The sequence below is a fragment of the Uloborus diversus genome, chromosome 9 (genome assembly GCF_026930045.1).
Source record: "Uloborus diversus isolate 005 chromosome 9, Udiv.v.3.1, whole genome shotgun sequence".
Taxonomy (NCBI): Eukaryota; Metazoa; Arthropoda; class Arachnida; order Araneae; family Uloboridae; genus Uloborus; species Uloborus diversus.
This window is the reverse complement of record NC_072739.1, coordinates 99,111,408-99,135,858: the sequence shown is the minus strand read 5'-3', so window position 1 is coordinate 99,135,858 and position 24,451 is coordinate 99,111,408. Positions and strand designations below refer to the sequence as shown.

The 24,451-nt window shown below is 31.5% G+C and overlaps 1 protein-coding gene across 1 annotated transcript in view; it reads left to right on the top strand.

Moving 5' to 3' along the window:
• Positions 1-24,451, top strand: part of LOC129229934 (calcitonin gene-related peptide type 1 receptor-like) — a 75,739-nt gene that overhangs the window by 21,171 nt on the left and 30,117 nt on the right. Inside the window, exons 4-6 of the mRNA XM_054864316.1 lie at positions 11,931-12,051; positions 14,765-14,921; positions 23,890-24,020. Of these exons, the coding sequence (XP_054720291.1) occupies positions 11,931-12,051; positions 14,765-14,921; positions 23,890-24,020 (409 nt within the window). The remainder of the gene's footprint in view (positions 1-11,930; positions 12,052-14,764; positions 14,922-23,889; positions 24,021-24,451) is intronic.

Sequence of the window (24,451 nt, the reverse complement as noted above, 5' to 3'; positions counted from 1 at the left end):
AGAACAGAAATCTATTTTCCGCGGCGAATACTTTTCTGGTTACCGACCTCAAACGAAAAAATTACTAAATACAGCGTTGTTCGTCAATGTTAGCAATTACCATTTTATTTTGGAACTGTGTTGTATGCTTCGATTTTTTGAGTTGGGATGATCAACAAAATATAATGAAAACTGCAGACGATTTTGTTTGGATTGAGTAATTGAAATTTTGGAAAGGGGGAAGAGTACAGGTATGAATGGTGTTCCCCCAGTTTCGTCGACACAAAATTCCACCCCCCCCCCCTGTTTAGCAGTATCATTCATATGTTTTGACACATGTAAGTTGGGGGGGAGGGGGTAAATGCTGGTGAAACCAGGGGTAAACCGTACAAACATTGTAGTGTTATAGAAAACAGCAACATAAAATGATGACACAACAACAAAAGCAACATAAAAAAAAAAAAAAAATTTGGAAACACAATTGTATGAAAGAAAATGTACGTAAGTTAACGGAGTAACACTTCATAAATTCAAGAAAACTTTCATAATAATTAATTACATGGATAGGTTTTTTTTTTTTGTCCGCTGAAAATATTGAATTAGGTGAGAATCTGATTTTTTTATTTATAATGGATATATTTTATATGAGAAAGGATTTTAATTTTTTAAAACAAATATACAATTCATCAACAAACACGCGAATTTCATAAAAACAAAAGAGTTAGTATAATAACTTCCATAATTTTTTCGAAAAGTAACAAAAATAAATTATTAGGTAACTTATTTATATTAAAAAAGGTTTATAAACATTTAATCGATCATTTATATAATTTTTGCGACTAGAAACAACTAAATATGTGAAATTGAATTTAAATAAATAAGTAAAACAAAGTATTAAATTAAAACGAAAAAAAGAACACGCGTAATAAAACTAAAAGATTTTCATTTAGACGAAATCAAGCCAATCTTACAGTCTATGACAATAATCTTTGACGAAGAATTTATTTTTAACTTTTTGGAGCAATATGTTGTTTTGAATGTCTCACGTTAGTAATTTGTAAAAATAAACATTCCCGTTTGAAAAATGAATAATAATGTAATTAGCGAATTTTACGCAATAGCACATTAACTCTAAATTAAAGCAAAACAAGCTGGTGTGTGCCTCACATGACTTCTTTTTTCTCCAATTTAACACTAGAAAGACGGAGGGGCCTGTGTGGCCCCTCGCGTAGTTTGTTGTTTAACAACTCGGATAATATCTAACGGAACTTAATGGAAATTTCTTACTGTTCATTATATGACACTAATTGAATGCTTGTTTAATCATTTAATCATTTGCTTCATAGTACTTTTAATATTGATCCTTATACCTAGAAAGACGGGAGGGGCCACAGTGGCCTCTAAGCATTTTGACAATTAAAAAATTAATTTTTTTCCTTTATCCTAATTTTTGTAGCATAGAAAAATATCCATTCACTCTAGTTTAACCTGTAACTTCCTCTTTATGCAGCCGATTGGATATCCAAGTGCTATAAACAGTACCGACTGCTTACCATCCTAACGGTGGCCATTGCTCTTAGAAAGGAAAACTAATTCAACCTTTTGACCAGCATTGAGAGAAAAACTAAAAATAATTAAGTACTAAGTTTTTATTTAGTCATGAAAGAAGGTTTATCAGGCATGTGGACTCTCTCAGGAAGAATTTTTAAAAGAGTTCACTCCAAAAATGGGTAGGGGCCACACTGGCCCCTTCAGTCTTTCTAGGTATACAGAAAATGTCAGTCGTTCTAGTGTTAATGATAATAGTACCTTTGAGTAAGCAAGGAAACACTTTTAGATAGTTTCCTCTTAGTTTGTCGCGAACCGAAGTGAAAAAGGTTTTAGAGAGATGAATTTTCTCCATAACTGCAATTCTAACGTGATTCAATGGTTAACTCTCTAAATATCGCCAATAATGCCAAATTGAAACCGGATTAAAAAAAAAAAAACCGCCAAATTCGTCACCAATTTCATTTGCGATTTATTGCGAAGTCGACATATCGACAAAATTTGGCAACCAAAAACCTTATATTTGCAAATGTTCGCTAAATTATAACATTATTTGAGTTCGCATTGAAACTATCACCGATTTCCCCCAAAAAAGGTGTAAAAGACCCCTTTTGGAACGTCTGAATGCAAACAAAAGGGGAGGTGTACAACTAGACCCCACTAGGAGTCTACAGCAAACTTCAACATTCTACGGCAATCCGTTTTTGAGTTATGCGAGATACGTACATACATATACATACATACGCACATACAGACGTAGTGAGAAAATTCGTAGCAGTTAGCTGGGGGATTGTCATTATGGATCTTTCGGGCGTCTATACGTTCTTAGGTACGACGTTAGGTATATGTATATACGATGCACCCAAATGGAACTTAATGCCGATATTTGAGTGAAAATTTTTTCGCGAATACAATACTTCCTTTACGACGAAAAGGAAGTAATATGTAACCGTAATGTTTTGAAGTCGTTTTCAGCAGCTAAACACACACACACACAAAAAAAAAAAAAAAAAACGAACAAACCAAAAAAACAAAGATATAAAATATTTGTTAACAAAGCTATATAGTTTTTTTTTTTTTCAAAAATTGATGGAAATAACTTTCTCTAGGTATTTAAACAAATGAGTTTCAACCAACACTGAGATAAGAAAGCTGATTTTAATATTTCAATAATTCATCACTCCGGAGAAACGCTTGCCCTGTAAATTGTTTTTGAATACTTTTTTGAGCGAGCTTAAAGCCAATTCAGTTTTTTAAACATTTTTAAATTAACCACATAGTTACAAGCAGAAATGTAGCTATCTCTTTTTTTTTTTTTTTTCGGAGGCGTGAAAGTACTCCGTGACATTTTTTAGTAATGTGAAGTTCATTTTAGGAAAGTGAATACTATAAAAGACTTAATTTTCACGAGCACAACTTAATCCCGAAAATTTAAGCCTTGCGAAAAATTTTTTCATATCTAATTTTTCAACTTTCGGTTCTTTTCATATAAAATTCGGGAAATTTTCAGCTTACAAAACCACATTTCGCGAAAATATATGATTTTACTGCATATAATAAAACGATAAAGACCATATTATGGATCAGTATCACACAAAAATTAATTTAGGGAAACAAGAGAGGTGTGCCATTTTTATTTTTGTCTGTTTTGAATATTTCGCTTTTTGTACTTGAAAACATACTGAAACAATCAGATGCGATATTTAAAAATGTACAATTTCGTTTTCATGATACTAAACTTTAATTAAAAACACAAAGCATTATAATGCTTTTGGTTAAATTTTTGAGAAGTATTTCTGATTCTGAATGTAAGGCATACGCTAATGCAAGCTTTGAAAAAATACTCTGTTTAAAAGATTTGTAAATTATTCACTGATATCAGAATACATGCATGCATATTTTAACAGATAAAATTTTATTTATAGTATTAAGCATGAAAATACTCAAGGCTAATTCTTTAGGCGCATTTCCGATTTTTAATGCCTGGAATACGCTTATAGAGGCGCACAAAATATCTCTAATTACAAGATTTGCAAAATATTCACTGATTTCAAAATACGTATTATGCACAAAATAACAGGACATCTTAATTCAAAATACAAAACATGAAAATACTCTTGGCTAATTTTTGAGGCGTATTTCCGATCTTCAATGCGTGGCATACGCTTATAGAAGCGTAAATATATCTCTTGGTTACCATATTTGTAAAATATTCAGATATCATAATACAGATCATGCATAAAATACATTTTTATTCAAAACACAAAGCATGGACATTCTCTTGTCTTTATTTTTGAGGCGTATTTCGAATTTTCAATGCATTTTATACAATTATAGAGGCGTAAAAGAAACTTCATGTTACAAGATTTGTAAAATGTTCACTGAAATCAGAATACATATCGTGCATAAAATAGCAGGCAAATCTTACAGGAGGCGAATTTATTAACAAACCCTCTGAACCAGGAGTTATTCGGATTTCTGTTCGGATCAAAATTATTGGAATGTTGATAGGTGCAGCTTTCATCCATCATGTGCTGTCTTAGCTGAATCGGATTTCCACCTCAGTGGTGCTCTGTAAAACGGAATCTAGTAGCATGGCTTGGGTACCCGAGTGATTCAAGTAACAGCAACAAAATAAACGAAAATCACAGTAATTATGTAAGAAATTACATGCTTCACGTGGTTATATTGCGTAACACTTGAAAGGGATCCCATGATTTGTAACTGCGATCTCCATAATTGCGTAATGGGGCTTTCCGCGTTTGCCTACTGCGCAGATGCATGAGAGCGCCTGAATTCATATCGCTTTAGACAGTCGTGAAGGCACGAATGGAAAAATTCCTGACCGAATAGCGAGATAGCATTTTATGGCATTTCTTTGACCGCTATTCGGGAGAAAAGGCAAATTGGCTGCCCATCATGTAAACTGTATCTGTGTGTAGAAAATAAAATAGTTGTGTGTTGTGAACATGGTCCCTTCAATTCTCTCCAAAAATTGGTTTATAAAAAATGTGAATGAAAAGAAGTGGGGAAGTTCCTCTTCATCAAAGCATACTTGTGTCAATTAAAAGGATTAACTTAATCTGAAAAGTAATAATAATGATAATAATGAAAATAATAATAGTAATCCTCATTTATGTGATAGCCAAAATCACTGAACGAGTAATGCTCTGATGTCACCAAAAATGAAGTATGTGTATTTATATCCATCAGTCCCTACCTTAGCACGAAACCATAGGTTGTAAATGATTAGCGTTAAGGCACAATTTCATTGTTGGAAGGAGCACCTAAAATTCGGTAACAATAATAAAAATTAGCAAAAACAAAATGCAGAAGCCTGTTTTGGACTTAGGAGAAACCCATCATTTCACTGCAAAAGAAATCTTCTTACGTATGAAAAGATATCCGACAAAAACTTTCATGTTGTTTTTGACACGTGTTTGAACACGTGTTGGCATTTTCATGGTAAATTTTGCATTTCACGCGTCGAATAATTTTTCATTCTTATACGAGTTAACAACCGAGCAAATTCTCCTTTCCGCGCTAAAAAAAATGGAACAGCTGAAAAAAAAAAACTCTGAAGTGTAATTGCAAAAAAAAAAAAAAAAAAACCTTGAATAAGAGCTCAACGTCGAATAAATACGGCAGTCCAGTAAGTTTTAATAAATGAGATCTAAAAACAAATAAAGAAAAGAGTATCGGGGTTCAGTACATTTGTCTCTTCTAGGAAAAAGAGATACATGGAAAAAGGCTCTATAGGTTGCAATTATCGCAAAAGGCGTTACGAAATCTTAAAATTTATCTCTGAAATTTCTACGCAATTTGCTCCTTATCACAGCAAAATCAAACATAAATCTTTTCTTTAATGAGCCATTAAATGGCTCTTAAATAGTTCCAAGTAGTAATCTTTTGTGATGGCATTCTTCTAAGCAATAAAGGAAAAAAAAGGATTTTACGATTTCGAACTGTATTTATTTTCGAAGTTATGTCATAACTTTGTTAACATTAATAAAAAGTTCTTGAAATGTTTCTAATTTTTAAAAAATAAGTAACTGAACTTAATTGATTTTAAAAGGATGGCGCTAATTTGGAGAAAAAATTCAAGATGCTTGTGTCTTATATTGAACAGCACATTACGTTTTTGGCCTGTTTTTAAGTAAAAGTTAAAAAAAAAATCACGAAAGAAAGCTTAATGTGTAGTAAAAATAGCGATAAAAAAAACCCAGTTCAAAAAAAAAAAGTAAATGAAAAACATCTAAAGTGGTACGCTTAGTATTAGACAAAACTGCTAAAATTAAAAAAAAAAAAAAATATAGAAAGCTCATTGACGGATTAAATATTCTGAACGCTTAACAATGTGATAAAATAAACTTGATATCAACTCTACATAATTCTTTTTTTTTTACATAAAAGAGATGTATACCTTGGTTTTAGAAATAAATTTTAAATGTTAAGAGGGTATGTTTGAGGGAAAAGTAAGTTTGTACGCAAAAGAAGGCTCGCTTAGTCCTAGACGAAACTTCTTGTTAGTTCTGAATTTTGAGCTATTTTTCTTACTTCCTAGTTTTCCCACCATAAGTTTAAAGAATTTCAATTACAATTTATTATTAAGTATGCACAGTAGTGCATATTTCAAATAACTATCAATATTTTAAAATCTTCGAATGTATTTTGTCTTTTTAATATAATTTACACATTTATCTATTATGATTTAGCTTTGAAGTAAATGAACTAAATTACCTCTCAAGTCTTATAATTTCGTTTACCTGTTTTTCTTGTTCCGTTTTGCATGTTACAAAAATATTTCCAGCTTTACTAATTATTTCACATAAATCACTTAACTTTTCATTACTCAGAGGGAACATTAACAAGCATGAAGAATAATTTCTATTAATGTTGATGATTCTATGAAAGTTGGGATACGTAGTTAAATATTCTAAAGAGAAATTTAAAGCTTAAAAATAATTGTATTAGAAAAACTAAAGTAAATAATTTTTAATCGTAAAAAATCTGTAGGAAACGATAGATTTGCGAAAAAAAAGGTAAAAACTTTGACAGAAAATAATGAGTAGTATCTGCAAAAGCCGAATGTGTAAAATAAAGACCAACGTAAATATGTAAAATAAACCCGTGCTTCCCTTTTAACAGCGTGTGTTGAGATAAACTTCGAGAAGACAAAATAATAATCAGCGTTATTCATGCTTGTTTATTTATTGTAAAAACCAAATGTTAATTAATGTGTAACACATATGGTTTTATTTCATAAATAAATTAAAATAATTTTATGTTCCGTATATAAACGTATAATTATATATCAATGATGAAATTAAAAAGTAAAAATATCAATAAAGATTTAAAAATTTGTTCTTTTATGTTAAACGTGAAACTAACAAGTCTAAAAGATAACTGACTGAATCTACGTTATCTACTTTTTAAATTCAGACAATAAATGATAGAAATAATATTGTCATTCAGAAACCATAATTGAATAATGCATTTTTTATCTCATAAAAAAGAAACTATATAAACTGAAATTGTGTAGGTAAAACTGCTGGAGTTTCTAACACTGTAAAAGGAATTGAATTTGAAAATTTAATCAAAAGAAAGTTGAACAAAATGTAATAAAGCTTAAACGCAACGATAGAATTTCCCTAAATAAAAACATTTGCAAAAAAGAAAAAAGTTTCTTAAAGTATTACCATTTCTAAGTAACTCCGTTCTTCCGCACATTGCAAGCAAAAGTATCATTTCAAATTGCTTTGTAAAATATTAAAACCAATCAATTCAAACATTATCTCTTTAAATCAAGGAGAAGTAATTCTAGACCCTTGAATTGAATCTTCTCAAACACTAAAGCCACGTTTTCCTTTCTTACTATTTCTCTTTTTTGACGTAATAAAACGAAGCCTATTTGGAATTCAATAGCTTATATCATTTCGTTTAAAAGCTACTTGCACCAAATAAGCTAGAATTGAGTTGCTTTTTCTTCAGCTATTTTCAGGAAAATCAGTTTTATAAAAGTCGTGAAGGGAACTGTTGATAAGTTTTCAGTTCCGTCTTTTACTAAATATTTTACAGTAAATAATTGGTTATTGTTGATTTTTTTTTTTAAATAACCCATTTCTGATTTGTTCTTAAAAGCTATACCAGGGCCTTTCAAAAGTTTATTATTTGAATTTAATTTTTTTTTTATCAATATGATGTATTAATAAATGTTAATACCTCACAATAAAAGACGATCTGTATTCTAATGTATCTTTATAAAGGAAATTAGACCAACGATTTTTCTTAATTTATCTTCTGTAAAATTTTGTCTTTTAAACAAGCAAATTTATGTAATACTTTTTTCTAGAACGTTTATAGACGCGAGAAAAATGTACTTTGTCTCTGCATTTCAAAACTTTCAACAACTATGAGATGACTGAAATAGTATATATATATATATATATATATATATATATATATATATATATATATATATATATATATATATATATATATATATATATATATATATATATATATATATATATATATATATATATATATATATATATATATATATATATATATATATTATATATATATTAGGGTGGTCCTTATTTTTGAAATGCAGATATTTTACGCGACGCCCCCTCAATTTGTTCCATTACACAAATAAATGATCCTTGCAAAATTTTATGTCAATCCATAAATATTAACACGTGCCCCTAGGGCCCCCTTTTTTGAGTTTCGGAGAAAAAATTGCGGATTTTCTCATTTTTATGTAAAAATATTCTTACTTTTCATATTTAAAGCAATTTTGAACTTCAATACATGTTGCTACTTCCAGATCAACCATTCTCTCACTTTCATTCTGTAAAATTTTACATGTTGCAGAGGGTATATGCACACCAATGGCCTTGTGTCAGGCTTACCGCTATTCTACGCTCGTTTCAAACCAAGCGGCAGGGGAACATTTTACACCAAGATGGACACAAGGGATTCTAAAGGCCATTAATGAATGGCCTATGCCATTAATGAATGATCTTTGACAACAACAAATTGCCTCCTCCAGGCTTTGGTGGTGTTCATTTACAAAATCCCCTGTGTATGTAATAGGTGTGGCAAATAGAGTCGCAAGGTTTTTAAATGCTATAAACATAAGAAATTTCAATTAAATTTTAATTCGCTGTTTTTAGTTATCAACATACCTAATGATTATGCAATTTTCAATTAAAAAAAAAAAATTCGAAAATCCTCGATTACTCCTAACATAAAAATGTACTGTATTTTCCATAGCTAAAATATAAATTTAAAAAATATATTCAGATCGGAACAATGTAGAAATCTATACTTTAAATTAATTTTCTTCTATTTCAGTACATAGTCCTTTATTATCATCAAATTCTTGCAATTCACAAGATTTAGAAACCGAAGAAACCGAAATAGGTATCTATCCTAAACTGCTAAACTTTTTTTTTTCTACAGCTGGTCTACCACAATGCAAAAAAGCTTGACAACTATTGATATCTGCTCGCCTTTCACCACTGTTATACAAATGTACAAATACCATATTAGGGATAAAGATGTTGTTCATTTATTTACAGCCTATGTAGATGCAGTAAATTTAAATCCAAATGACCTAATGATCAATCGTGCATTCTTTAAGAGATCAAGAGAAAATCTTCGAGAGGTAAAATTAAATTTCATGAATTTAAATTTAGATTTTGTAGTTATTCACTGGGATACAAAGCTACATCCAGATGTAACTGGAAAAAGAACGCCGACTGGATTACCGTGATAGCTTCAGGTCCTAATATTGAACAGTTACTCGGAACTCCTTAGATATTTCTTCAGTTGTATATGATATCTTAGATGATAGTTCTTTATTGCTAAGTGTTCTATCTGTAGTGTTTGATACAACGACTTGCAATACCAACCGTATAAATTGTGCATGCAATTTTTTAGAGCAAAAACCGAACAGTGATATATTACATTTGGATTGCCATCATCATGATCTTGAAATCGTACTGCAGAGTGTGTCCGCAAAGAAGTTTTTGCCTTTCTTAGTTCTAGATCAGATATTCAATTATTTAAGCGCTTCAAAATTTTGTGGAAAGATCTAAATCATTCAGAACTTATAACATTTCAATCAAGTACACATACCACTTAAATTCTAAAAGACGAAGTTGATGACATATTATTGTTCGTAAAAAGCGGAATTGAGAAAGATTACAGAGAATTCTCATAACTTGTAATAATATTTCCTGGTGAATTTCCTCCTACAGGGATATGTTTTCGACAAACTGGAGCTTATCCCTGAGCCACTTGGGTAGCAAAAAGGAATTTTTGTTTGAAAATTTTTATGTTTAGGAAACAATTATAAATTGTCCTTACATGAAAAGAAAGTTCTTCAATGCTGTTTTACAAAGTTGTTTTATAATTAAATGCTGTATGAAGATATGGTTTTTCGCAGCGACCCAATCGAGGTCCCTTTGAATAATATAATATGTCTGAAAAAGTTACAAATAATTACAGTAAAGTTACAGATAATACAGTCTGCTTGATAAGTTACAAATACTAAAAGATTTTTTCCTATTTAATCCTGATTCACGGCAAAATGAAAGAAACTATTTAAAGGGAAGAGAGATAGTTAAAATACTGAAAATTGTGAATGATACAACTGAAAGAGAAGCACAATGAACCGAAGAATTTCACAAATTCCAACCAAAGAATATGAGTCACAAAAACAATTTATTTCACAGACCGTCCAAGAATATCGGAAAAAAATACACACTATCGAGATACATTGAGAAAAGCATACGATTAAGGAAAACTTCTAAAAAATTATTTCATTCTTATTCAACGTAAAATCTTTAGATGATATAAAGTAATTAAAAAGGTTAATATTAGTGCTACCTCATTGTAAAAGTATTTTGCAAACCTATGAGAAACGATGTACTGGGTCTGAAGTAAAAACTCGATTTGTACGAAAATTATCAAAAGTGCTAAAGTTCAACGGCCTGATCGAGTTCAAATTTTGCACACGTTACTTTTTATTATAGTGTCACAAAATTAGGGGGCGTCACTTGTTGAATTCTTAAAATTTTTTCCCCATATAAATAAGGACCACTCTAATATATATATATATATATATATATATATATATATATATATATATATATATATATATATATATATATATATATATATATATATATAGATATATAGATATATAGATATATAGATATATATATATATATATATATATATATATATATATATATATATATATATATATATATATATATATATATATATATATATATATATATATATATATATATATATATATATATATATATATATATATATATACCCGATTTGTAATTCAATGAAATCTCTTTAACTCCTTTTAATATAGACACATAAAACACAGCATTTCTTTTAGGAATATGGTTCGTTTGATTTAAAAAAATATTTTTTTTTAATTTTTAAAATTCTTTTAATGGTTATTGCATGTTTTTATTTCTGAAAATCGCATTTAAAGTAATAAAACGCGAACTTTGTAAGGAAATAAGTAATGAAATCCTTCATATGAGAATCAGCCCGTCGGAACTATTTCTCTAAGGTAAAATCAGTTTTGATTAACAGCTAGTAAGTCATAAAATTAATGGCATAAAACTTGCATGGAATCACCTTTTATAGCATTCCTAATGTTTTTTTAAATGGATACACATAATTAATTAAAATTTAAATATCCCAAACATCTCAAGTACTGAAACAGCATTTGAAATTGATGAAACGTATGAAATACTAGCAGTAGTGTTGAAATAACTGAGCGAAGATTCTTCTGCATGCAAACATGATAAAATGTTTTGCTTTCGCCTTAACGATGCTGCTGAATCGTTCGTTTCGAGCAACGATACTTTTTTTTCCTGAAAATTAATTACCAAACTCTTTTCTTAGTGGAAAATTTTTCACCTAGTTCCAATTACTTACAAATAGTTTATAAACAATTTTTGCCCAATCTGTTTGTCATAGCAAATGTGATTTTAGCCCTCTTTACCAGGACAACGAGCACTGAGTTCAACTGAGATGAGCTTTCTACGACTAGAGGAATCAAATCTATTTACTCCATACGCTTATAGAAAGATTTTTAGTTCATGATCAATTGTTTTCTGCTAGTTTTGGCAATATAATTGAGTTTCCTCTTTGTCTTTGCAATAAATTTACTATCTTTTTGCGTTTGCCTACTCTGGATCGGGTACAAGCCTGTATGACAGCATTCATTTTTTAATATACTTCAACTGCCCGTTGCATGAAGATGTAATTGCTACATACTAATATATGATGCTTATGTTTATTAGTATATATGTATATAAATTATGAAATTTATTTGACTTATTGATATCTTTAAGTTGCTTAAAGTGCAGCCGGCTGAAAGTTCATCGCAATCTATCCGTAGCGCTTCTTCTAAATTTACTGCTGCTCATCGTATCATCATCACCAGTTCTAATGAATGTATCCTACAGACACTCAGTAAGTTAAAAACATTTCTCTTTCAAATGCGCGATTTTTTTTTCCTTTATTCTCCTTCGTTTTGTGGATAAGATTACCAACGTATCCAACAGTTTTCAGTTTTTGCAATTCTTTATATCAGTTTGTGAAATAACATTTGAAGGAGTAAAAGTATCTGTGTTTTCTTCGGAGTAAACGTAAAATAAAATTTTTAACTAGGGTGAAAACTAGATTTCCCCTCCCCCATAAAATCAAGTACTTTTTACCCCTTTAAAATTCCTTGTTTCACTTGATTCTGAAAAATTATTTGCAATATATTTTGAAATAGAATAAATTTAAACTCCATTTTAACTATATATATGCGTAAGCTAAAAGTATATAAACTAAAATACTTTCATTCGTACTCTATGACAAAGAAAATAAAAGTTTCCTTGCATCAACACCTCTTAGCTACGAGCATAAAGCGATCTGACATATAATTTACCAGTTACAGTAGCAGGTCACATTATTTATCATGTTCTTTTCATTGAAGATAATAGGCAATGCAATTTTACGCAATTAAAGAGATTAGTTTTGGAAAATTATTTCTTTTTTCTAAAAAAAAAAATGTATATTAGTTTTGTTAACCACTAGGGATCCCTTTTTGTCAAGATTCACGATAACGAATCCTAGTTGAAAACTTTCATGGTCCTTTTAATCAGATACTTTTGATGCAAATTTTGTTTCATAATATTCAAGTGCGGAGTGTAATTTTAGGCGATTAAATATTTACTTATTTATTTTTAATATAACTGCACGTTACAAGAAATCCCGTTACTGCAGTTAGACTAGCACAAAAATAAGGCAAAAATACAGGTCAAAGGTGCGGTTAGAACAAAAAAAATAGTTAGAACATTTTAAAGGGACAAAAATTTTTTAAATCAAGTTAAGCGTGTTGAAACTGTCCTAGTCACTTCTATGTCTATTTAAAGCTTTGCAAGTAAACATACGTTTTCAATAGTCTTAAACTTAATAAAATCATTTTTAAACGACTTATGATTTCTTAGCGCATTATTTGGCACTCTAAACATAACGGATTATCTCATTGTAGTCAATCACGTTATTTAGTAAGAAAGGAATAAATATATAGGGTGTCCGAAAAGTCATTGGCTTAGCAGAAAAGCAAAACATTTTTGTATGAATATGCGGTTTGCACCATAATACTTCAAGATTATTTGTATGACATCGAAGACAAGAAAGAAAGAAGAAAAGAAAGGAAGAATGAGTATTTATAGGTTATCACTGTAACGTCACAGTAAGAAAAAACAAGCGTCATGTGAGGTGTTTAATCACTTTATTAAACAGAAATCAGTTCCTTTCATTACCAGAGTTCAATGTGTGCCACGTATGTGGCTCGAACCAAATCAAAACGATAATCAAGTCCATCCTTTGTCTGCAAACGATACACACATTGAACTCTGTTAATGAAAGGAACCGATTTCTGTTTAATAAAGTGATTAAGTACCTCACATGACGTTTGTTTTACTTGCTGTGAGGATACAGCGATTTCCTATAACTAAACGTTTTTTTTTTTTTTCTTTTGTTCTTTTACCTTTTTTTTTACGATGTCATAAGAATTCTTGAACCTGTGAAGCATTATGGCGCATACTGCATGTTCATACGACAATTTGTTGCTTTTCGATAAATTTTTTAAATCTGTCAAGGACTTTTCGGACACCCTTTATGTGCGGTGAAATAACCATAAAACAACGTACTCAAAGCACAAATATTATAAAAGGTTGCAGACACCTGTTTTGAAGTTTCAAGTTGCCCGTCTTTCAATGCAGAAAAGTGTGAGCATTTGGATGTAAAGTGAATGTACATAAAAAATATCACACTATGAAAGAAAAGGATTCTTAAAACTAGGCTTTGACCGGGTTTTCAGACAAAATACCGGTGTCCTGACCGGTTAACATCACGTCCCGCTAAAAGATAAATTTAATTACGGAAGACCAAAATAGTCAAAAACTAATTAATTGTGAAGGATTATTTAGGATAATTACTTTTCATTTGAAACATTGTTTTTTAAAATGAATATTTGTTTAGCTTGTGAAAATTTTTACAGCAAGATTAAAAAGCCTAAAAAGTGTTTCTTAAAAATGTCCTAGCTAATGAAAAGTAAACGTCAATATTGTTCAACTTTTTATTCCTTATTCAAAATGTATCTTCTTACTGAAGGAACCTCCGGTTTAGGCTTCATAATTAGTAACCATTTCTTCATAGCATTGGGAATGAACTACCTTTTAAAACACATTCTAAAAAACAATCAAGGGTTTAAGAATACCCGCGACAATTGAGGGGGGGGGGGCATTCCGGTGACCGTTGGAGAATTTCAGAAATCTGGAAAGCCTACTTAAAACCCCAAAAACAAGTGTCTACAACTTATTACAATACATTGCGCTTCAATACTTTTTTTTATAGTTACGTTATTTAATATTTTGTATAATTTAAAAAATAAAGGGAAAAAAAGACAACAAGCAAAAGACAATTTCAACCTAGGAGCATTGCAAAATATTCAGAATAATAATAAGAAGATTTTAGTGAATAATAATTATTAGTTTTGTGACAAAAGTAGTATAATAAGTATAAAATAAACAGTCGAAACGTTGCTCGCTTTCTTTCTTATTTTTGGCTAATTTTCTTACAAGCAAATACCACAATAAATAATTAATTGGAATATGCTTTTTATCTCTAGGACTGGCTATGCAAAAGCGTCTTAATACTACAGATGTATTCTGGAATGGCTAGTATAAACTGGATGTTTGTAGAAGGCTTGCTACTTCACAGCAGAGTGACAGTCCATATTTTCAAACAAGATGCACCATTCAAGCTTTATTACTGCATAGGATGGGGTAAAGACCTTTTGATCATTCGTAAATGTAACTGCAAAAATAATTATAATCTGACTTTTTTCTTGTCCACTTTTCAGAACAATAGATGATTTATTTACATCTATAAAAAGTACTATTTAAGGGACGGTTGCGCCAAATAAGACCATGTAGGCTTCTAAGACTAATACTCCATTCTTTTGAAGAGCAAAGACTTGTTAAACGTGATTTTATCGTCCTTAGAAAACCTATCAACGCTATCCTATTGAACGAAAAGGCATTCTCAACTAGCAGTTGATTATCAACTGGCAAAAGTGTAGCAACAGCTTTTACAAAGGATTCCGGTAAAAATTGCCCGATCTTATTTTACAGTAAATTTTGTTTCTTCAAGAGTCACTGTCGTTCACTAGCATAAAAAAGTGGTTATTGTTCTAGAAAGCATAACTTATGTAACTGACGAATTAAAAAAAAAAAGTCTTTGTGTAGGGGAGAGTGTTGTACCTTGAGACACTGCTAATTTCTATCTAGAGATCTATCTTTAAACTTTATTTTAAGCGGCCTTTTTTTTTTTTTTTGGAATCTCTAATAGTAACCTTCACCACTAATTGGTGCCAAATAAAAATCAGCATCAAAAGAGTTAAATTGATAATTTTGTGACAAAAAGAAAGTTTCATGACTCCAAAGTAAATATTTTCTTCGTTTTTATTTCCTTTTCTGTCTTTGCATTTGTAAAACTAATCAACTGAATTTTATGTTGTTATAAAAGCACGGTACTTTAAATATTTCAGTTATGAGATAATAATGATAGTGCATATAGATTGACCACGATTTTGGTTTTTCTTAAACCACGTGGTGATAGTACCTCCGGACAGTCAAACATATTGTACCTTAGGACACGTCTCAAGGTGCAATATATGCATAATTCTTAATAACTAAGATATGTTACGAACATAGAAAAATGTTCTAATAAGATGTAGTCTTTTAACATACTTAATGTTAGATAATAATTCATTATTTATAATTCATTATTCATAATTTAATTCTTTACCTTAAATTTTTTTTTTTTTTTTTTTTTTTTTTTTTTTTTTTTTTTTTTTTTTGCTTTTTGGTGCAAAATTTGTTCAAGTACATGGCTGTTTCCTGAATCATGAAGACTGTTCCATGGTACAACAGGATGTGTCCCAAGGTACAATAGGATGTAGTGTCTTGGGACAGTTTGGAACTCTTACTTTAAATGGCTGGCAATATTTCAATTTCAAACTGTCTCAACGTAATTTACGTTAAAAATTAAAATACGAAAAGTGTTTCAAAGTGACACTGGGGATGAGATCCCAAGGTACACTCTCCCCTAATATAATTTTTCTTCCTGTGATTTGGTAACCCTAGAAAAGTAGGTTGTAACCAAAGAAGGCTGTGATTGTCATTGTTATGTCGTCGGTGTCCTTATAACACCAAAGGATCGGGTGGATGATACGTTCATGCGCTACATATGTGCATGAACTGTTCGAAGTCCACCAAAACCAGAAAATAACGACCTATCAGTGCCCCGATAATTTGAGGATTGATTTTTCACCTTTCCATTGAAGTACATAGATAATTTTTGATATGTAATGCGTTTTAGCTTATCAAATGTGGTTTACTACGTTTTCATATTGAAAACAAAAAGTTTTAAACTCTTTTTTTTTCGTTTGAAAGTACTTTTTGGAGTTTTTTCACAGCTAGCCTTATTGGAGACTGATGTTCCGTATAAGGTCAAATCGCTTTTCTCTTAAAAAACTGTTGTAAAACATAATTAAAACTTAAATTTAGACACGGAACTTTTTTTTGTTATTTTTTATGAGTCATGTTATAAATGTGCAAAATTTCAAGCAAATTGAATAAAAAATGAACGTGATACAAGGACATGAAACTTCAATTGGCCTTGTTTAGAGCACTTACTTTTCAGCTCAAGAAAGATATCGCTACTAGGAATTACCTCAGATATGCTAATTTGCAAATTCATAGGGCTAGAAGGTTTTTTTCTGATTTTATGAAACCATTTTTTTTTTTTTTAAGATCAGGCTGGCTGGCTAGTTGACATTTTTGATTTCGCTGAAATTTTCAGTTTTTGGTCCTTATTTAAAACTACTAAACATTTGTTTTTTCATTTCTGCTAGAAAAATAAAAAATAAAATAATTAAGTTTTTGGAGGTCAAATTTGGACTTTGTTCGTTTTTTTAAGAAAAACATACCAATTTACATAGACCAATACTTTTTACTTTAAGGGTGAACCGTGGCACTGGCAATTATTTTGTGTTCTTTACTATATCCTTGATATCTGTTAGTGCATAATTAGTTGCGGTTGACTCCTAACGCAAAGGTCAGGTTTCACTCAAAGTTGTGCGAAAAGAAGTTTTTTCTGCAACTTTGGCCGTCGAAATCTTCTTGCGCCAACAGTAGTATATATTTCAGTAAATACATACCAAAGATTAATATCCAAAAAGAGAAAGATGTGTGGGGTTGACATTTGCCGCACTGAAATATTTGACTCTGAAATTGCAGAAATCACAAAATTGCATAGCTTTCAAGGTCATTAACTTCTTGCGCCAAGAGTTAGCAGATGTGAAACTACCTGGAGAAGAAGCCTTTCGTGTTATAGAAACACATTCAGTTAACAGAACTATGGCTATTGTTTCAACTTTTGCATGATTTGGCTCTAAACTTTGCACAGCGAGTGTTTTCTGGCGCTTGTGAAAGGATGCCAATTACCAGCTTTTAAGTACTTATTACCATTATTTGCAATAATATCATCGTACATTTTCATTAACTAACTAAAATGGCAACAAAAGACAACATATATTTGGAACCAAATTGAAAATTTAGTCCGTAAACTACACAGTATGCAAATCAGCTCAAGTGTGGTAATCAAATCATGCACTTCTTGCTTTTTTTATTGTTGTAAAAAAAGGGAAAGCTATGTATATAAAACTCAAATCTCTATCTGATATAAAAAAAAATATGTCCTGCCATAATTTTATAATACTAACTTAATATTCTATAATTGATAACATAGACATGAACTCAAAAAAAAATCTTTACTTATTCAATTGTGCTCTCTTGCTCCATGTCGTTAACGTCAATAAAACTTTCCTGACATGCAAAGGGAAAAAAATTGGAGGCTTTAATGTACCGTCCTTTTTTTATCTGTAAAGAGGCTTCTAATTATTGAAGAAATCATATATTAGGATTGTTGAAATATTTTTTTCCATTATGATCTATCTGTTCTCTCATTTCTTTTGATGTGCTTTCTGGAAATGATTTTATATCAGTTTTTTCTCCTTCCATGAAAATGTTATACGTTTGTGTATGAGACGCACGTTTTTTTTTTCCTATGGGAAAGGGCATAACCTCTTTGAAATACATTCAAGTTCGTGATTCTTTTTAAAATGTTTTTGGTTCAGTTTGGAACTTACTACATTTAAGCAGTTTCATAATTCTCAAATAGAATTTCCTGAATCTGAATACTGATGGAAAAGGGAAGACGAGATAGTACAAGAGAAGTCGCCAGGCCAAGTAGACAAATAGAATATACGATATAACAACGTCTGTAGACACGTGTTTCGGCGTTAAAAGGAACGCCTTTTTCAACGGAAAAAAAGGAGCTTATGGAAGAAAAGACATCCTACAAAAGAGTAAGTCTTTTGTCAGATGCCTTTTCATCTATAAGCTGATTTCTTTTGCACTGAAAAAGGCATTCAGTGGCGCCGACTCCATGGGGCTTGAGGGGGCCCGAGCCCCCTCAAAAGAATTTTTGAGGGGGAAGAGCCCCCCCCTCCCCCAATAATTTAAGAAAATTATTAGCTATTTAATGCTTTCTAAACTCAAATTTGTCTTAGTATTTTTTATTTTCCTCGTTTGAAGATAGTTAGTAACCTTGCAAAGTATATTCCGTAATGAGTTAAAACAAAGAATTATTACGGTAAAAAGCAGGTTAACTGAAAACGAGTGGTGTGGATAATGAGAGTGTTATGGTGCTGCGAGCACTTAGAATTTGTCCCAGTGTGCGAACCTGCGGATAAGGTCTGTCCAATTAACCACGGAGCAGAAGCGATTTAACAACTTGGCTGTTCTTCATAACCACCGAGATATTTTGGATGAGTTGAATATTCGACCAGTCGTCGACTTCAAATTCAGTAATCTAGTTAGGCGGTCGACATTTGCATCTTTCTAAAGACAGCCCTAATATTGGTGTTTAGAGCAATTTTAAAAATCTCTGTAAAATAGAGAATTAACTACATACCGAATGTTAAATTTAAAATTTAGAAATATTAGTACTACTTTGTTACCGTATTACTATAGTACTGCATTAATTATTTTCAAATACTTAAATATTTGTAGGGTATAAGACCCTATAAAAACCGACTATTTACATACTATATTAACGTTATTAACTAACATTAAACAAATTAACTTTGGGATATTATTTTTATTTAATGAACTATGAGCTTTATTCAAAGCAAGTTTAAATTAGCTATTTCACTTATCAATCAAAGTGCGACAGCAATATTTTATGATTTATTTTTTAATGATAGTTTAAGATTTATTTAAATATAATTTCAATCTTTTTATAGATATATATTCAATGTTCTGTAATAGTCTAAAAACAAAATTATTATACCATAAATTAATTACATTTTTACGAAAATACCGTACAATTTTTTTTTTCTTTTCCGTTTTTCAAAGCTAAAGCATGTGTTGAGTTAGCGAGAGTAGTTTTCGGGATTCTAATGTTGATAATATATTGCTCTAAAATGCTTAAAAAACTGTAAAACTTACTTTTTCCATCTCCAATTTAGAAAATTTCCCGGGGTTAGACCTGCGGTATGTCCCCTGCCCTACCAATATTTTTTGTGGGTCGGCGCCACTGGGTATGCAAGTCAAGTGCCCTTCCATGCAAGTCAAGTGCCCTACTTTATATCAATGCCTAGCCAGGGCACGACGACTTCCCGAAATTAGAACTACAAAAATGTCCCTCACTGAATACAAGAGACATGATCTAATTGAACCAGAAAATTTGTGTACCAATTCTTAGATTGACTTTGAAAACGCTATGCCGCATATTGTTGTTTGTATAAATCAGAAAATATGTAAATTGACATTTTCAAGGTTCAAAAATCTGAACTTTTTTTTGGAAAGGGGGGGGGTGTGGCTCCGTGATATTACATACCCCCTGGATCACCAGTAACGCTTTGCCCCCCCCCCCCAATAATTTTTGCAAGTCGGCGCCCCTGAAGGCATTCCTTGTAACGCCGAAACAAGTTTTGCAGTAATCTGCAATTCGTGCTATTTGACATTGTTATTTCTTATTTTACTTTTCATTCACAAAGGTATTTATTAAACTTAGACAAATAGAGTTTTTGTTGCATAATAAGTAGTTTAGGGACTAAATTTTCAATTTGGTTCCAAGTACAGTAGGCGCCGCTAAATGTGATCACGGTTAATGTTATCATTCGCTTAATGTTATCAGAATCACGAAGTCCCGGAACACTTGCATGTTAACACACGTTAAAAAAAGTCGTATATTGTAATCAGCGTCTTCGTTTATTGTTATCACTTTTTCATAAACTTTCAATTATTTCCCCGTTTTTGTTCCTCAATTAACAGAAATACATAGGCAAACCCTGACGAGACTAACTTTCTGTGTAGCATTTTGTATTTTTCAATAGCAGTTCAAAATTTTTCTACGAATGATGCTACTAAAAATTCGCCCCAATGACCACAGACTCCCCCTAAGAAAATTTTTTTGTTGCCTAAAAAATTCAGTCGCTGGACATGTTGCAGGCATTGATGTAGGACCTCCATTGTTGCTATTACTTTGTAAGTTGTTAAAGAATTGTGTCAAGATTGAAAACAAAGCGAAGTGAAATTGAAATTAAACAACAAGCAAAACCATGTTGGAAAAGATAGAAAAGCTGAATGAGCATTGAAACTGGTTTACGAATGTCAGGGAAAACGGTCATATTTTACTTCACCTATTACTATGTGATTAAATTTAATGTGCATAATTTAGCTTTAACTTTTTATAATTCAGATATTTCCATTCTGTTAATTTAATAATTAATAATTTGAAAGTGCGTTTAGTTGAGTCACTGTGATTTTAATTTCAGGTTGCCAAAATAAATGCACCTTAATTGGAAAAAAATCATTATTTTGTGTCTCCAGGATTCTTTTCGGTTATTGTTATCAATCGGTTATTGTTATCAAATTGTATTTGTCCCAAAGTGATCACATTAAACGGCGCCTGATATATATGTTGTTTTTTGTTACCATTTTAGTTAGTTTATGAATGTATTGATAATGTTGTTGCAAATAAAAGTAATAAGTACCTAAAAGCTGGTAAATGCAGTTTTTCACAAGCGCCAAAAAGCTCAATGAGCAAAGTTTAGAGGCAAATTATGTAGAAGTTGAAACAGTAGCCATAGGTCTGTTAACTGATTGTGTTTATATGACACGAAAGGCTTCTTCTCCAGGTAGTTTCATATCTGCTGACTCTTGGCGCAGAAAATTAATGACCTTGAAAGTTATGCAATTTTGTGATTTCTGCAGTTTCAGAGTCAAATATTTCAGTGCGCCAAATGTCAGCCACACAAATCTTTCTCTTTTTGGATACTACTCTTTGGTATGTATTTATTGAAATAGATACTACTGTGGCTCACTGTTGGCGCAAGAAGATTTCGACGGCCAAAGTTGCAGAAAAAAACTTTTTTTCGCACAACTTTGAGTGACCCCTGACCTTTGCATAAGGACTCAACCACAATCAATTATGTAGAAACAGATATCAAGGATATAGTTAAAAGAACACAAAATAATTGCCAGTGCCACGGTTCACCCTTAAAATAAAACGTATTAGCCTATGTGTAAATTGGTATGTTTTTCTTGAAATAACGAACAAAGTCCAATTTGACCTACAAAAACTTAAAGTTTTTTTTTTTTTTTTTTGCAAAAATAAAAATACACGTGTTTAGTAGTTTTAAATAAGAAACATATCCTGAAAATTTCAGCAAAATCAAAAATGTCAAATATCCAGCCTGCCTGATCCTTTAAAAAACTATCTCTTAAATATATACACAATTTGATGCTTGCTTACAGCTGTTTCAGTTTTTAACTCATTACAGTGCTCTAATATGACGGTTTATGAGGTGAATTTTTTACTTAGATAACCAAAAAAGAATTTAAAAAAAAATAATTTGAATTTTGACATCTTGAATTCAAATTATGTTTTTCTCAATCACGAGTGTGTGTATGTAGGCGTGTGTGTGGGGAGTATGTGTGTTTGTATGTAGGGGTATGTGTATGTGTGTGTAGGCATGTGTGTTTGTGTCTGTGTGCTGGCATACTTGTGTGGGTAGTTGTGTGTATGAATGTGTGTGTGGGGGGGTTTGTGTATGTGTGTAGGCATATGTGTTTGTGTCTGTGTGCAGGCATGAATGTGTGGGTAGTTGTGTGTAAGTGTGTGTGTGTTTGTGTATGTGTGTAGGTGTATGGGTGTGTAGGTGTATGTGTGTGTATGTGTTTGTGTGTGTGTGTGTAATTGTGTGTGTATGCGCGTGTGTGTAGGACATGGATGCAACCTGGAGACGGCTTTCGCTGTAGGAGCAGCATCGTGCGGAGCCGCTCGACGGTGATGGTGCGGAGGGTGGCGGGGGCAAAATAAAATGATAGGACGCCAAAAACAGTCAAATAAAAGCAATAAGCATCGTGATTGCTCAAGAAAAAAAACTCGCAAAATAATATTTCTACTGCCTCTTTTTTTTTTTTTTTTTTTTTTTTTTTTTTTTTTTTTTTTTTTTTTTGTCGATGTTTATCTGGCGATAGCGTCTTACGTAAACTGTTCAAATTTTATTCTATCTTTTCCATCACAACGATCGGAATGTACAAAATCCTGGAATTCGTTGACCTTTTTATTAGCTGTCTGCTTATTTCCGCCGCAACATTCGGCAAACTTTTGAAAATACTTTATATACCATTAAATATGTGTTTTTTTTAAAAATAAAAAAAAACTTTCTCTAAAGACCTGCTGTAGTAAAGTCTGAATCGAACTGTTTGTTTTCCTCCTACTATTTTCGCTCATCTTCAAAATGCTTCAGAAAATGCGGGTTTCATATGAGGTCATGACAAAAGCCAGTGGCTAAGTAGTTGAAACTTTTTCTGTAACGTCTAATGCTAAACACCCTAGAAAAATATATAGTGCTTGTAAAAACGTTAAGATCAACGATTTCAGATAAAGTCGTTTAATATTTTCTTCATACAGCTCAATTTAGTTAAATCAACTTGTCTGGTGTGCCCGGCACACCAGGCACATGTGCCGCTACTATTCTCATCCCAATGAGAATAGTGCCAACTGTGTAGTTGATTACACTCATCGGGACACTGCCAATTGTTTGCTCTACACACGAATAAACTAGATGGGAGTCTACTCGGTTTAGGTTAAACAGCAGTGTGGAGCAGCTCCTTGAATAAATTCGGCTTACTGGAAGAAAAGTTAATTCAACTAAGTTACCTCGTGTGAAGACAACGAAAAACGCCAGTCAACTCATTGACAGGCAACCTTTTTGAGAAGTTGATTCCACTAGCCGCTTCGTGTGTAGAAGGTCAAATGAATCCAAAGTGACTCAACTAAGTTACATCGTGTGAAGGACTTCGGAAAACGCCAGTCAATTAGTTGACATGCAACCTTTTCGAGAAGTTGATTCCACTAACCGCCTCGTGTAGAGAAAAGGCCAAATAGTGTAAAGCTTTTATGAATCCAAGTTGATTCAACTAAATTATCTCTTGTGAACACAACAAAGAACGCCAGTCAACTGGCTGACAGGCAACCTTTTCGTGAAATTGATTGAACTAACCGCCTCGTGTGTAGAAGGTCGAATGGCGTAATGCTTTTATGAAGCCTAGTTAATAAGAAAATCAGTACTTTCGTTTGTAAATATAATTAAAAAAAATCTCTCATTTGTAGGAATTCCGGGAATTTTCATTGGAAGTTGGTGTATTCTCATGTTTTTGTATCATAACACACCTTGTTGGACAGGATACGGAGACACTCATTACATATGGATTATAACGGGACCAATGCTGACAGCACTAGTGGTGAGTTTTTGTTGAAGTTGAATTTCTATTGAAAGAGTGCTTATACTCAGTCTCACAAAAAAAAAGCATTGCCCCCTCAGAATGCATAGTGTTTTGTAATAATTCACCTTAGTGCTATTTCTAGTAGATTACTACGAGTGCATTGCTAGTGCACGTTTTCATATCAGACTAAAATATATTAATTAGGTAATTTTCTTAGATTAATCTGTAGTTAATCTGATCAATGTGCAACTTCAATAAGTATGACTTCGTAAAGGGTTCATTCCATGTCAAATCAACCACAAAAATTATTCTCAACCTGACGATCTCAGATTTTCATTAAATTTACAGAAATATTACTCTTTAACATCTCAAACAGAGATATTTTTTAAAAAAATTCTATTCATTATTAATGAGCAATTTTTTTTTTAGTTCGTTAAAAGCATTTTATC